Source organism: Tursiops truncatus, chromosome 11, assembly GCF_011762595.2.
Source record: "Tursiops truncatus isolate mTurTru1 chromosome 11, mTurTru1.mat.Y, whole genome shotgun sequence".
Lineage (NCBI taxonomy): Eukaryota > Metazoa > Chordata > Mammalia > Artiodactyla > Delphinidae > Tursiops > Tursiops truncatus.
Window position 1 is genome coordinate 3,188,849 of NC_047044.1, and position 15,160 is coordinate 3,204,008.

Genomic DNA, 15,160 nt, shown 5'->3' on the forward strand with positions numbered 1-15,160 from the left:
TCCCACCCCTCCAGGCTGTCACAAAGCACCGAGCCAATATCCCTGTGCCATGCGGCTGCTTCCCACTAGCTATCTACCTTACTGCGTTTGTTACTGTGTATATGCCAATGACTCTCTCTCGCCCTGTCACAGCTCACCCTTCCCCCTCCCCATAACCTCAAGTCCGTTCTCTAAGAGGTCTGCGTCTTTATTCCTGCTTTACCCCTAGGTTCTTCATGACATTTTTTTCTTAAATTCCATATATATGTGTTAGCATACGGTATTTGTCTTTTTCTTTCTGACTTACTTCACTCTGTATGACAGACTCTAGGTCTATCCACCTCATTACAAATAGCTCAATTTCGTTTCTTTTTTATGGCTGAGTAATATTCCATTGTATATATGTGCCACATCTTCTTTATCCATTCATCTGATGACGGGCACTTAGGTTGTTTCCATCTCCGGGCTATTGTAAATAGAGCTGCAATGAACATTTTGGTACATGACTCTTTTTGAATTACGGTTTTCTCAGGGTATATGCCCAGTAGTGGGATTGCTGGGTCATATGGTAGTTCTATTTGTAGTTTTTTAAGGAACCTCCATACTGTTCTCCATAGTGGCTGAACCAATTCACATTCCCACCAGCAGTGCAAGAGTGTTCCCTTTTCTCCACACCCTCTCCAGCATTTATTGTTTCTAGATTTTAAGTTAATGAATGTAGCACTTTTCTATGTATGGAAGATGCAAGAGTCTGGGCTCATTGAAATCACTCCTTTGATCTGCACCTCAGCTACCTGGGGCCAGTACCCTGTTTTTCTCCATCCTGACTGCCCTCGGGGTGCACCACGGGGAAGGCTGCAGTGGCCAAGCGGCTTGATGGCAGCAACAGCCTTTGTTTACTGATACGGCAGGCAACATTTTTTGTCCATGCTTTGCTTAACCCAGACTCTCCCACTCCACCCCCACCCCCCCACCCGCCTGGGGCTGTGGCTCCCACGTGCTGACCGCCTGCTCCCACTTCCCTCCTGCTTCCGGTGGGAGGGGGGGGGGCTGGCACCCTGGACTCTGAGACTGGGCCTCTGTGTGTGATCACCCAGGCTCCATTGGCTCTGGCTCCTATCCCAGCTGAATCCATTTGCATGTAGTACATTCCTGTCCATTATTTTCTCCTTGCCTCTCTAGAAACTTCTCCTTTATGGTTTTCTCTCCCCCGTTTGGGGCATATATACCTACTCACTGCTGCTATGTACTCATCCGTCTCTATCGTTGAATAATGACTTTTTAAATCCAGCTTAACGTCTGTGGTTTTAAGTTAGCCGTCACAGATGGGCTGGTCTCTGAATGTCCCTGGCCTGCATCTGGGCCTTGTTGTCCTGACAAATGTTTTATGTTTGGGGTCGGAATTAGTTGCCAATATTTAAAAATCACAAGGTTACACACACACACACACACACGCACACGCACACGCACACACACACACACACACACAAATGTGTGTTTCTGGCTTCTCTTGGAAGCTTCATGTTCCTACATGGAGCTGGAGGGGCCTGTCACCTTTTGACGGGAAGGTGCTGTCTGGTGTACCCCAGTCTCCACTGCGCCCTAAGGTCTGCCGCAGTCAGTATTCCTATATGCAACCCCTGATTTAATCTCAATTTTATCTCAAATCGAAATTGCTCCATTGACTCTCCTGTGCTTGCATTTTCGTTCATTCATTCAGCGAATATTTATTGAATACCTACACTTTGCCAGGCTCTGTTTGGGCACCAGGGATACAAAAATGAAAAAGACAAGGCCCCTGGCGTCATCCACCTCCCAGTCTATGCCCATCACCTCTCATGCCTCTTCATAGCCTCACCACCCACCTTTTACTCCTGCTGATGCAGGACAAATAACCTTCCCCCTCCAGGCTCAGCTGCGCTGGGTGCTGTCTTTCTGCCCCAGGTCTCTCTCACACCAGGCACATCCAGAAGAAAAAGGCCGGGACTTCCCTGGCGGTCTAGTGGTTGGGACTCTGTCCTTCCACTGCAGGGGGCACGGGTTCGATCTCTGGTCTGGAACTGAGATCCTGCAAGTCACGTGGCACGGCCAAAAAAAATAAAGGCTAGACTCTTGCAAATGCAAAACCCGAAGTCAGGAGGGGACCCTGGGGGTGAAAGTGGGGTGGCCAATCCTGAGGCTCAACCCACCGGGCTCCTGGAACCTGCATGATGGAGCGTGATCACGTGGCTGTGTGGCCAGCAGCCCCATGACCGGTTCGGGCCCCTGCTCCTGTGCCCAGGCCCTCTCCCCCGAGTAAACTGCATGCTCGCAAGCCTTGGTCTCAGGCTCCACACTGGCTTTCCCAGTGTACCCGGGGGGTGGGGTGGGTAGTGATCAGGCTGAGATGGAGATGCCATCGGAATTCCCGAGGTACAATGACAATGGGGAGTGAATAATCAGGACGATCCGGGAGGATGTCACCGAGTCGTCCTTCCAGCAGGATCTTAGGCCACAGAGCAGGTCACCAGGGGCCCCAAGGGGAGGAAAGGGTGTTGATCTCCCCAGCTTCACCCTTTCCACTTCTGTTTCCAGAGCAGCCTCTGCCAGAGGTACACCTTTGAGATCTGTGTTTTAATCCATCCAAGACTCTTTGTGTAACTGAAACAGGAGGGAAGCGGGCAGGGCACAACCTTTGAAAGAATGACACAGCCCGAGGACATGACATAAACTGATTAGAACCAAATGGGTCCAAGATGGCGGACGAGTTGACTTCCACCACACCTTGAGCCTCAGTTTACGCTCATTGTAACCCATCAGCACAGCTAAATGACGCACCCACGGGCGCCATGACAGTTCTAAGTTGAACCTAAGGATCGAAAGGTGGGCGGTGGCCCAATTCCTGGAAATCCCCGCCCCTTCCAGAAAGAGCTGGAATACTCCTCCGCTCATTAGCCTGTGAAATCACCCACCACTCTAAAGACTGACAACCCCATAGCCTGGCGCCTTTCTCACCTTCTGAGGTGGCCCACGCTCTGTCTGTGGAGTGTGTTTCTCTCTAAATAAATCCAATTCTTACCTATCACTGAATTCTTTCTGCGATGAGACATCAAGAACCTGAGCTTCATTAAGTCCTGAAACCAGGTGTGTGATCTCAGTTGGAAGACTGTGGGTTTTGGCCTTGTTCGAGTCCCAGCCGCGTGGGCTCAAGTCCCAATCTGGGTTTTGATTGGGTTCGAGTCCTGGCACGTTGGTTCAAGTCGTGCACTTGAGGTGCACAGTTTCATAACCACGGTCAACCAACACATAGTTTCCATGACTGTACTCATACCTTATATACATATAATGATTGGGGGTCCAGCACGAAGCCTTGCCTTGTGGAGCTCACATCCCGGCGTGGACGATGGGCCTTAAATGAACAAGCACAGAAATATCTAGAACAGCCTCAGGTGGTGATAGATGTTTCATGAAAAATAGAGAGGCAGGGGATGGAGCTTGACTAAGGGAGGGGGCAGATGGGACAGTCACTCTCATTGGACACTTAAGCAGGCTGGAAGGAAGAGAGATCAGAGCCATGCAACCAGCAGAGAGTTGAGGGTCCAGGGTCAGGAGAAAGCTCTGAGCAAAGGCCCAGAGGTAGGGTCACGTTTGGCTGTTCAAGAAATGAGAGACCAGTTGCCCCGGGGAGCTGAGCCAGGAACAGGAGCGGGGGCTTCCTGGGGGCAGAGGGGAGGAATTAGGAAGAAATCTGGACTTCCACTTAAAAAGGATCCCTCTGGCTGCTGAGTGAAAGCTGGAAGATCAACATGTTCTAGGAGTTTTGTTGGACAGCCCTTTCCTTCCCTGGTGTATTTATCCTTCTAACAGGGTTCGATGCAATTGTTAATCTCAGCTCCCAAAATCACAGCGGTTTCCTGTAAGGAGTCCGGCGGATAAGACGCAGGACTTAGACATTTCCCTAAACCTAGACAGTCTGCCCAAGTCCCTTCACCTTCACCCTGAATGGCAGCCTAGCAAGCAAAGGACCCGAGCTGCCTCTCACCCCAGACACGAAAACAGAGCTCCGGGGGCCCTGGGACTTTAAGGCATCCGAGAAAGGGTTTAAAGTGTTCTTGTTTATCTTTCGGTTTGGTTGTCTGAGGAGGTTTGGAATGTTTCCGTAACAAAAACAGATCTTACAGGCACTCTCTGATTCCTGATATGGGAGTCTGCCTTTAGAAACAGACCGTGCATATGTTTTAGCTCAGATAAAGCAGCGCTCAACTCCCAGCTCGAGTAGCAGATTGTCCCCCTGAGCCTCTAAATCGGGCGCAATTAGCTTTATCTCCAAGGAATGCGGTGAACCGGGTCCCGGCCGCCCCAGAGCAGGCTGTCAGTTAACGGTGGGCATCATTGCCACTGCGGGGCTTTGTGACTTCCCTCTGTCTCCTGGCTGAGTTCTGCAGATTGTGAAAGGCATGCCTCTCTGAAGACCTTCGTCCTTCCCGCTTCGGCCCACGGGGAGCTTGGTTCAGGAGCCCTTGCCCAGCTCTGCTCCGGGGGTTGGGTCCCTGCACCTGCCAGTACCTGGCACACAGTAGGGCTCAGTGAGCCTGAGTCAGAGGAACGGCTGCTTTCCTGGACTTCTGCAGGGGCTGCTGCCCCTCTCTGATCTCAGTGTCTCCATCTGTCAAGGGGGTGGAGAGAGCTGGTCCAGATTCCCTGACCTGAGCCCCGCGCCCTAAGTTCATGGCTCATATGCCCTCCTCCTCCCTGCTTTTCTGTCTTCTGCTGCACAAACCGTGTGCGCGAGGGTACAGCTCTCCAGCTCGCCTTTTATTTGGTCTCCTTCCCACCTGTCCTTCCATGTACGGTGTCCTCCGGCCAGCCATCACTGCCGGGTTTGTCTTGGTTCTGCAGTAGCCGATTTCAATCATCCTCTAAGGTGGGCTGGCAATGCATGTTGTTTCTACTGATTCTTCTTCCCTTTGTTTTTTGGGGTTTTGTTTTGGACTCAAGAGTAGATTCTTTGTTTGTGCGGCAGAACTTCTGGACTGAACCCAGATTGTGTTTGTTTATTCTTCATCTTTAAGATCGTCTTTCCTCCAGAAGGTGTTATTTGCATTCGCCTGGGTTTGGCAGAAGCAGGCTTTCTCCTTCTACTTGGGGTGCAGGCCCATTCCCTGACTCCTGTCCCCGGTTCATGGAACTGACCGTTGCCCTCCCCCACCCTGTGGCTGAATCAGATCACCCGTCTCCCAAGGCTTTGCAATTTCCTCTTATGTTTTACAGACCTCTGATATCAAAAGGCAAATGCACATGCCAGGTATGCCACCCAGCCTCTCCTGATCCATTTGAAGACCATAGTCGAGGGCTCTCCCGTGCAAGCATCACCTCCGTTGTGTCCCCGGCAGCGCTGGACACAGGGTCACGTGTTCCCCACCCCACATCCCACTGCACCCGACCAAAGGCCACTCAGCCGGGCTGCATGCTGGGCCATAGATGCCACTGGCTGGGAACCTCCCAGGGTCCTCCTCCCCCAGGCCCCAAGGCTGGACACTGCAGCAGCTCCCACCCCCGAGGAGTCAAGGCCGTACTAAGTGGACTCTGCTGCTGACCTGGGGACGCAGGCTCACATGCAGGTGCCCCTCCCACCGCCCTCACTGAGCTCTCCCCGCCTCTGAGGACCCCAGCCAGCCAGCCAGCTTTCCTCCAGGTGCAGAGATGGGAGCGGAGTCTCTGCAGAGTTCACCCCCCGGGAGCTGGCCTTTTCCCCAGCACAGTCTGCTGCTAAGCAAACAGCATCCCCCAGGCGAGGCAGGCCTGTGCTCAGGGCCCCTGGGCCTGCTCCCCACGGGGAGGGAAACCCAGGATATTGCCGACAGGACAGCCAGACTGTGCGAGGCCGGCCTTCGGGGTCCCACAGCCCTGTGTGTCATTCCCTGCTCCACCCCTTGCTACTGGATAACCCTGGCCCAGGTCCTAACCTCACTGGGACTGTCTTCTCACCTGCAGAGCAGTGGCGCCTTGAGGATTAGATGAGCTGGCGCTGAGCACAATGCCAGGGTCCTCTCAGCACCCGACCCAGGCGGGTCACCCGAGCAGGCCTGGGGAGCCTAGGGGGTGCAGACCAAACCTGATCCTGGCCTTTGGGCCCTCCCCTGGGTGCACTGCTCCCACGGCGCCCAGGTCTGTGAGCAGCCCTGATCCTTCGCCACCTGTGGTGTTATTCTCTGCTGGCCGCATCCGACTGGCCCTTCCAGCTCAGATCCACCCTCTGGCCACTACCCTTGAGGGCCACCCTCCATGCCAGCCCAGGCTCGGGGCTTTCCCCGGGTGGGCAGGTCCAGCCTCTGCAGTATAGCCTCTGGGAATCTGGATGGGGACCCACAAGAGCACGTCAGGCAGGACAGTCCTGTGTGCCCCGGAGGGTGGCTTGGCTGGAATGCCTGGGGCAGGACCTGCTGGGGGTGCAGGCTGCCCTCGTGTGCCCCCTGTTGTCATATTTCAGACCCTCCTACACCAGTGTGGCCCTGGGGCTCCCACTGAGCTAGTTACCTTTCTGCAGAACTTGAACAGGCCAGGTTAGTTTTGAGGACCTCAGTCTTTCCATGTGTAAAATGGGGCAAATAAATCCCACTTCCAGAGGTTGCTGCCTGGGTCACAGGGATGTGCATTTTGTAACTTATCAGCTTACTCTCCCTGGGATATTTCTTCCAGGCACTCAAACGTGACGGGAAGTTAGAAGCTCTTCTTGCAGGATGGAGGGCAGAGGGCAGAGGGCGCCGCTGCGGGCAGCCGGTGTGCAGCTGGTGCAGGTGTTCCCACCCCCACAGAGCAGGATTCTGATGTCAAGTCCGATGCTGACTTCATGGGGAGGAAGCCTGGGAAGATAAGCAGAGCTGTCACAGTCAGCGCGGCCAGAGGCTCCCAGGAGAGAGAGGAAGTAGGTCAGAGGCCACGGAAGGGATGGTGCCAGAAGGTGCTGACAGTGCCAGGTCCCCATTAGCGGCCAGGGCTCTGTGGGCAGGAGAAGCCAGTGGGCCTCCGGCAGGGATGACCCAGTGGGCGGGGACCTCAGGGTCCAGGCAGCCCGCATGTGAGGTAACCTGGACGGGCACAATGCGGCCCAGGGGGCGTTGGCCAATGCCGGGCGAGATGTCCAGCCTACACAAGCTGTGGCCAGTTCAGGCTGTAGGGCAGTCAGGCCACCAGGGAGCACCCCAAGCCTGCAGACTAGACACGGGACGGGACAGGTGGCAGGGCAGGGCCTGAGCCAGCGGGGCTCCAGGCTGCCGAGCTGAGCCTGTGCTCTCGGGCCCAGCTGGCTGCCGGGGCACATCTAGGCCCCGTGGAGGAATGGCCAGCAATGTGCACACACCAACAGCAACAGGTTCTGCGGAGCCGCAGGTGGAGCTGAGGCCACGGACGGGCAGCCCCGAGGAAGCCCCATGAAGCCAGCTGCCCAGGGATTCGGCCGCGTTAAAGGAGAAGGCTGGTGGGCTTTCCCAGGCAGACACACCTCTGCTGCTGGGAAGGGCATCTGGCCAGGGCCCAGCATGGGAAAGGTGAGACGTGAGGTGGCTGGAAGGCCAGCAAGGGAGCCCGGAGCACATTCTGAACGCAGACGGCCAAGTCACCGCAGCCTCTGAAGGTTCTTGGTGGCTGTTCTGCTGATTTGCCTTTTCAGCCAGCTCCCGACGGGCCCACCAGGACCTGGTGCGCGGCAGGGGCCCAGCAGCTGCTCTGGGGCAAAGCCGCCTCCTTCCTTCCGCGCCCCCAGCTCTGTGCTCAGAGTCACGGGCCCACAGCCCTCACGCAGGGCCTGACCTCCTGCCCAACCCTCTCCCATCCAGCTCAAGTGCAGGAAGCATGTCTTCGGAAAACTTGGCCTTTATTTCAAGAACTTCTCCGTCTGGTTTAAGCATGTGGTCCCGCCTTGGCCAGGCCCCTCCCCAGCCAAACCCCGGACTACAGCCCCCTGGGGTGGAAGGCCACGGTAGTGGTTGGCTGGGGCTGCAAAATGCCATAGACTGGGTGGCTGAACAAGGGAAATTCATTTCCTCGGTTCCAGTTCGGAGAGGCTGCAAGTCTAAGATCAAGGTGCCAGCAGGTTGCTTTCCTCTGAGGCCTCTCTCTGTGGTTTGCAAATGGCCGCCCTCCTGCTGCCTCTTCACGCGTTTGACCCTCTGTGCCCGATTACCCATGATCCCTCTGAGTGTCCAAATCCCCTCTCTTATAAAGCCACCAGTCACACTGGATTGGGGCCTACCCCCAAGGCCACATTGTACCTTAATCACCTCTGTAAAGACTATCTCCAACTCCACTCACGTTCTGAGGTCCTGGGGGTCAGGGCTTCAGCATGTGAATTTTAGGGGGTCACAATGCAGCCTATAACAGCCGCTAAGAGCCCCCTGGCCTGGCCTGTGGACTTTGAGCTTGTCAGGTGAGGAGGGTGGGGCTCCCTTGGGGCCCGACCAGTGTTTTGTAGTTGATGCTGCTGCCTCCCCGACACAGCTCCCTGAGGGCGGGGGTGCGGAGGGGACCTGAGTCCTCTCTGGGCGCCCCCCTGGCTACAGGATTGTATGAGTTGACGGGTGGCATTCAAGGATCCTGTGTGAGTAACCGAGGAGGGCAGAAGGGGCCCGGCCCAGGGAGGCCACAGGGAGAGGCTACACAGCAAGGCTGGCGTTTCTGAGTCCCTGCCCACCGGCCCTTTCCTGGCCTCCCTCCTCATGTGCAGCAGCGTGTTACCAGCCCCCCACCTGGTGCTGGTGCAAGATTTCCAAAGACGTTTCATGTGCACATGTTCGGAGCCTCAGAGCAGCAGCCTTGTTGCCATCAGCCCTACTGGGCTGGGAGATCAGGCCCGCCTTGCCCGAGGGAGGGGCTAGAACTCACACCCCACCTTATGCCCTCTCCTGGCTCCCGATTCCCTGTACCCAGCCTGAGCAGGGGCTGGGCTCCCAGAGGAGTGAATCACAGGGAGCTGGCAGGATCAGACCTGTACCTGTGGCTCCCCAGTGCCAGGCACGGGCAGCGAGGCCGCGGGCCTGCCCTTCTGCCATCTGCTGAGGGGGCGGACGTGCTCTGAGAGCAGGGCTCGAGCCTTGCTGGGCTGGGTGCTGCACTTAGCAGGGGGTCAGGGAAGGCCCCCTGTGGAGAGGAGACGGTAGAGCTGAGCACGGTGGTGAGGAAGAGAATCCGGGGGCACCAGGGTGATGCCTCTCAGGAAAGTGCTCAGAACAGCAGCCCCCCTCTCCTCGGGCCTGCTCAGGAGGGGAGAGGAGGGCTCAGCTGCCTGCCCCCTCCAGCTTCCTCCCAGGCCCCTTAGAGGAAGACTGCTTCCTCCAGCCAGCCTTCCCTGCCTGCCAGCCTGCAGGCCCCTCCCCTCTGGTGGCCGCTTATACTCCAGCATCTTCCCCTAGCAGGCTGGCTGGCCATGAGAACCTGGGGCTGTGGGACCCCTAGCTGCTCTCTGCAGCCCCCAGCCCAGACACATACTCCAGAGGGCAGTAAAGGGTGGCTGGACCCTGGCAGGCCTCTGAGCCACACCTCTGCTACCTGTGATCAGGACGTGCCTCCTCAGGGGGAATCTGTCCTCATCCTAGGTGTGCAGGCCGGCAGGGCCCTTTGACCCAGACTGCCTGGTTCTAATGCTGGCTCCATCCCTTACTGCTCAATCCCCAGTGCCTAAAACTGCCCCTTTAGGAGTGTAGGGGTGCTGCAGCACCTGCCTCCCTGGGTGGTCATGAGGGTGGCCTATCAGCAGAGGAGAGGGTGCCCAGTTCCATGCTCGCCCCAACACAGTCCACACCTCCAGAGGGTGCATACCAGGCCTTCAAGAGGAGAAGACGGGGTATCCAAGATGCCGCCCGACGCCCAAAGTCAAGCTGCCCAGGGCGGCCGCAGGAGGACAGGCGTGGGGCGCGGAGCCCACCCAAGGCCCGTGGCCTTCCGTCACACCCGCACGACCGCCCAGGCAGCATTTCGGCGCCCCTGGAGGCCCCGCCTGTCCCGACGACCCACCAGGGAGGCGCTACTGAGCTCCACGCCCCCGGTCACGGCGGCCCGGACCCCAGGATCGGCGGCAAGGGGAAGCCACCTCCTCGGGCCAGAGCTAAGCCCTGCGGACTCGCCCGGGCGAGCTCACCCGGTCCGCGCGGCCAGACCCCAGCCCAGCCCCCTCCTTGATCGCCCGGCCCCTCCCCCTCCCCCTCCCCCTCCTCTGTTCCCTGCTCCCTCCTCTCCCTCGCCCCCACGCCCGGCCCCCTTCTCAGGTCCCCCCGCCCAGACCCCCGCCTTGGTTCCTCGGCTCTGCACCCCTCTCGTCCGTCCCCCTCCTCGTCCACTCGCCCGGTCCGCCTCGCGGCCTTTCCTCGTCCCCTCGCCCCGCCCCACTTCCCCCGGCCGAGTCCTCCCTCCCCCGTCCAGCACCCTCTCAGTCCCCCCAGTCCGGCCCTCCTCCCCAGCCCGACCCCCTCTCCCTCCCCCGCTCCGCCCTCCCCGTCCCCCGCCTGGTCCCCCGCGGCCGCTCTGCGTACGGGGTGACGCAGCGCCGCCCACCCGCGCGCCCCGCCCGCCCCGCGCCGCCGCCGCCGACGCCGACGCTGCCGCCGCCGCCGCCGCAGCCGCAGCCGCGACCCGGGCTCCTGGGGCCGCTAACGGTCCGGCGCCCCTCGGCGTCTGCGCCCGGCGCCCTCAGCCCGGCCGACCCGGCGGCGCCCTGGGCGCTGGGCGCGATGGGGGCCGCGGAGCCGCTGCGCTCGGTGCTGTGGGTGAAGCAGCAGCGCTGCGCAGTGAGCCTGGACCCCGCGCGGGCGCTGCTGCGCTGGTGGCGGAGTCCGGGGCCCGGAGCCGGCGCCCCCGGCGCGGGTGAGTGTCGCCTACGGCCCGCGGGCTCGGCCGGGGTGGCGGGGCAGGGAGGGGCCGGGGAGGAGGGGGCGGGGAGGCCGGCAGGCGGGGGCCCCGGGACCGGAGGCCCGGAGATGGGGGCCGGGGTCTCGGCAGCAGCTGGCAGGGAGGAGTCCCGGGCGCCGAGGGTGTGTACACTCCGGGACCGGGGTGACAAAGAGCGAGCGCCGGAGCGGGGGCGGGGGCGGGGGTGGGGGGAGGTGCCGGCGGGGAGGCCGGAGCCCGGGCGCCTGCGGTCCCGGCGAGGATGCGACCCCGGAGGGCGAGGCGCGGGGTGGTGACGGCGGGGCAGGTCTGCGGCCCGGGAGGTGTCGCCTGGACGGTGCCGCATCTCTGTGACCGGCCCGCAAGTATCTGAAAGGCACCGTCCGGATCGATTGTGAGACTGATTACGGATGGATCCCGAGGGAGTGCCGGCGCCCCGCCCTCGGTTTCAGTTTAACCCGAGTACAGATGCTTTTCGTTAGCGGGGATCCAGAGTGGGGTCAGGAATTCCTGTTGTAAAGTGAAAGACAGGCTCATGATCTTCTGTCTGGGATGTGCTCCCTGGTCGGGTTGGTGTGGGTGTTAATTCTGGTGCAACAGGCTGGACGTGGGACCTGCGGAGGCCCTCCGATTTGGAGAAGTGTAATTTAACTGAAAAGGGCACTCTCTCTCCCCAAGGAGAAGGGGCCAGCGGCTCCCAGGGCCGAGACGTCGGCGGCAGAGGGGTGGGCAGAGGCTTATCAAGGAGGTGTCATTTGACCCCTGGCAGGAGGAGGAGGATTACAGGAGGCGCCTTTGGCCAGTGAGAAGGGGGGAGGCGTCCATGGCTGGCGAGGAAGCGCAGGGCTGGCGAGTGTGGGTGTGTTTCCATCTCATTCATTTGTCTTTCGCAATTTTTTATTGAGGGCCTGTCCGGGAAGGGCGCGGCGGTAATCCTCGCCTCTGCTCAGCGCACGTGACAAAGTCCCTGCCGCAATGGAGCATTTTCCATTAGAGGGAGAGACAAGAGGGGAACACATAGGGGCGTGTATGTCTCAGAAGAGCCCTGCAGAGTGGGGGCAGGTCGCTGTGGTGCAGGAGGTCTCAGGAGTCCTCACTTGCAGGAGGGCATTGGACCAGAGCCCTGGAGGGACCTGTGCACATTGGGAAGAGATGGTCCTTGCAGGAAGACCACAAGTGCCAAGGCCGGAGGTCCACGGGGTGCTGCAGGAATGGAGGGAGATGGGGGAGGGGAAACGGGGCTGTTTGGGTGGCGTGGGCTGAGATGGGGACCCCAGGAGGGCTTTATCCATCTTAACCTGGAGAAGGGATCCCTGTGGCAGCTTGGAGGAGAGCAGACAGAGGAGGGACTGCAGGTGGGAGGTTGCTGGCCTAGTCCTGGTGGGAGTGGTGGCGAGCAGGGCTGGGTCTGCCTGGATTGAATGAGCAGCGCCAGGGGAACGTGAATTCCAGGTTTGTAGTTACTGAAACTGCAGGAGCAGGGATTTCCTTGTTAAGTATCGGGGAGGGGTGTGTAGGTCAGTGTTCTCTGGTGGATGTTCTGACTTTGGGATGGCTTTCAGATGCCTTGGGGGCAGTCGGGGGTGCTGTGATGGGTCTGGGGGTGCTTTCGGACACTGAGGTTGTGTGGCTCTGCTGGTGGGGGAGCGGTGAGGCAGAGCTGGCCGGTTAATTGGGGCCAAGGTCAAGGGCGGTCTCGGACTCTTGTTTTCTAGCCTCGGCGTCACCAGAAGCATGGTCTGCAGAGAGCTTATCTGTGGTCGGGGGTCTGAGGCTCTACCCTTCTACCAGCTTTCTGTTGGCCCCTTGGGAAGACATGTCACTCCTCAGACGTCATCCTCCGACCTCCTGGCTGGCCTGTCCCCGAGGGCTTTTGGGCTTTCCTGTAGACCTCTCGGCGTAAGGATGGGGCGCTGCCGTTTCGTGGGACCTCTCGGCGTAAGGATGGGGCACTGCCGTTTCGTGGGGCACTTGGGCGCAGCCACTGTGCTTCTGTCCTGTATCCCATTCAAGCACGATGCATTCCTGCGGGGCAGCTTCTCCCGTATTTTACGGATATAGAGAGTTTTAGAAACCGGCCCAGCTAGTGGTTGAACCCGGGTTTGAGGCGTGGTGGGTCCAACTCCAGCTGCTGTGCACCGGGTGGTGTGGCCTCCCTCAGGCCACAGCGGCCATGTGGACACTGGACAGACCCCACCCGTCCGGGGCGTCTCGGTGGGGAGGTCGCTCCTCGCCTGCCCTCAGCCGGCCGCCATTATGGTCTGCGGTCCGCAGAGCCTCGGGTTTGTGTGACGTGCTTTGGGGTGGCCCCTCACTGGCACGGCTGCCTGCCCTCTTCCCGGGAACGGTGGTGGCTTCACTCTTACAAACCGTGAAGACCCTTTCGTACAGGGACCTGGTATGCAAGAGATTGGTCCCCTCCCCGGAGGGGCCGGGGCTGTGGGAGCCCTGGCAGCCCCTGTGCAGCCCACCACCCTGGGAAGGCAGTGGGTCAGCAGTGCAGGGACGCAGCTGCTGCAGCTCGGGGCCTTCCCATAGCGGCACCCCCAGGGCAGTGGGGTCTGTGTCAGGTGATTGCATGCTTGACAGCACCACTGGCAGCAGGGAGACAGGAACCCGTCCACGCGGGACATTTCATTCAGTTACGGAGTGGCAGTACCCGGCCGCTGCAGTCCCAGGCGTGTCTGCTGACGGGGATGGACTACGGCTTGGCCGGGGAGGGAAGGGAGGGGAGGGTTGTGCAAAAACAGACTGATGGGGTAGGGAGTGAATTGAGATCACCTTCGAAGGACAGAGGAGGGACCTGCCCCGGGGCAGCCGCGTGCACCGGGTGCAGCTGCTTTGTCTGACGTGCTCAGTTTCTCCATAGCATCGCCCCTGTTTGCAGACAGGAAAAATGGAAGTTGTGAACTGATTGCAATTGATGGTAATGTCCAGAAGGGAGCTGGCTTTTAATCCAGGCCCACGCTCCTTCATCGTGAGGGGGCTCAGCAGTTGAGAGCAAAGGAGGGACCAGGATTTCAGGGGGCAGCGTTGTCTGGACCCAGGAACAGCTGCTCTTAAGGAAGCTGTGAGGCTCCGGGGCGCCAGCCTGGCCGGAGGTGGGGCAGACTGAAAACAGGAAACCCAGACCCAGTCTTCTCACAGTGGGTCGGGCTAGTTCAGCTTGAAACAGAGTGAAACTGTATCTGGGCTGTACCCCCCGGGGTTCAGGAAAAGAGACTCTGGATGTGTTCCTTTAGAGTTGGAGCTGGGAGGAGTGTGTTGGCACCTGGGGGTGGGGTGGGGCAGTGCCCAGGCTCCACCTTTGAAGGAAATCCTCCCCTTCCTCTGGCAGCTCCCCCCGAACCTGGGATGCCCCGGGGCTGGTGGGGCTCTCCTTGGGTAGGTCACTGCTATATTTACAGAGTGTCCCCCAACACCCCTATGCAGTGCCCAGCAAAAGGTAGGCAAGCCACAGATACTTAAAACAAAAAGGTTTTTTATGCTTATAAAAGTAACTCATGTTGATTTAATAAAATCTAGAAAACACAGAAAAGCACACAGAAAAAGAATCACCCTTAGTCTTAACCTTCAACAGTGAATTTTTTTTTTTTTTTTTTTTTTGCGGTACGTGGGCCTCTCACTGCCGTGGCCTCTCCCGTTGCGGAGCACAGGCTCCGGACGCGCAGGCTCAGTGGCCATGGCTCACGGGCCCAGCCGCTTCACGGCATGTGGGATCCTCCCGGACCGGGGCACGAACCTGCGTCCCCTGCATCGGCAGGCGGACTCTCAACCACTGCGCCACCAGGGAAGCCCAAAACATGATTTTTTTAACGTCAACTTTATTGAGGCATAATTTGCATACAATAAAATTCACACATTTTAAGTGTGTAGTTTGGTGACTTTGCCACGTTTGATCAGCTGTCCTAAGGAAAAAGACAAGTACTTAAGGAACTGTGTTTAGGCTTTAGAAAATGTATTTTCTGTGTGTTTGTTAAGATACTGATGACCCCCTCCTCGTGTCCCTCATCCCCATTCCCCTGGGGCTCCTCGTGTGCCTGTGCACGGCAGGTGCTGAACAGCCCTGTGTGGATGGCCGCATATGGGAGGTGAGGTGTGGCCTGCCCCTGGCCACATGGTGAGTGGAGGCTGCCTCGGGACTGGGCTCCGGCTGTGTGGGATGCAGCATGTCCTGGGGTCACCGCTGCCACTGGCAGGAGAACGTGGGGGGGAGTGGTTGCTTTGCTGTTTGCTCTCCCAGCACTCTGACTTTTCTCTGGAGGATGTGGGTTCGAAACCATTGGAAGTGGCTGGGAAGCTGAATGGTTTGTGTAAAGCCCAC

General features: G+C 58.9%; 1 protein-coding gene across 1 annotated transcript in view; it reads left to right on the forward strand.

Annotated features, from left to right (window-relative positions):
- The first annotated feature begins 9,805 nt into the window (after positions 1 to 9,805).
- CERK (ceramide kinase) overlaps positions 9,806 to 15,160 on the forward strand; it is a 50,519-nt gene continuing 45,164 nt past the window's right edge. Inside the window, exons 1-2 of the mRNA XM_073789208.1 lie at positions 9,806 to 10,027; positions 10,410 to 10,812. Coding sequence (XP_073645309.1) covers positions 9,806 to 10,027; positions 10,410 to 10,812 — 625 coding nt within the window. The remainder of the gene's footprint in view (positions 10,028 to 10,409; positions 10,813 to 15,160) is intronic.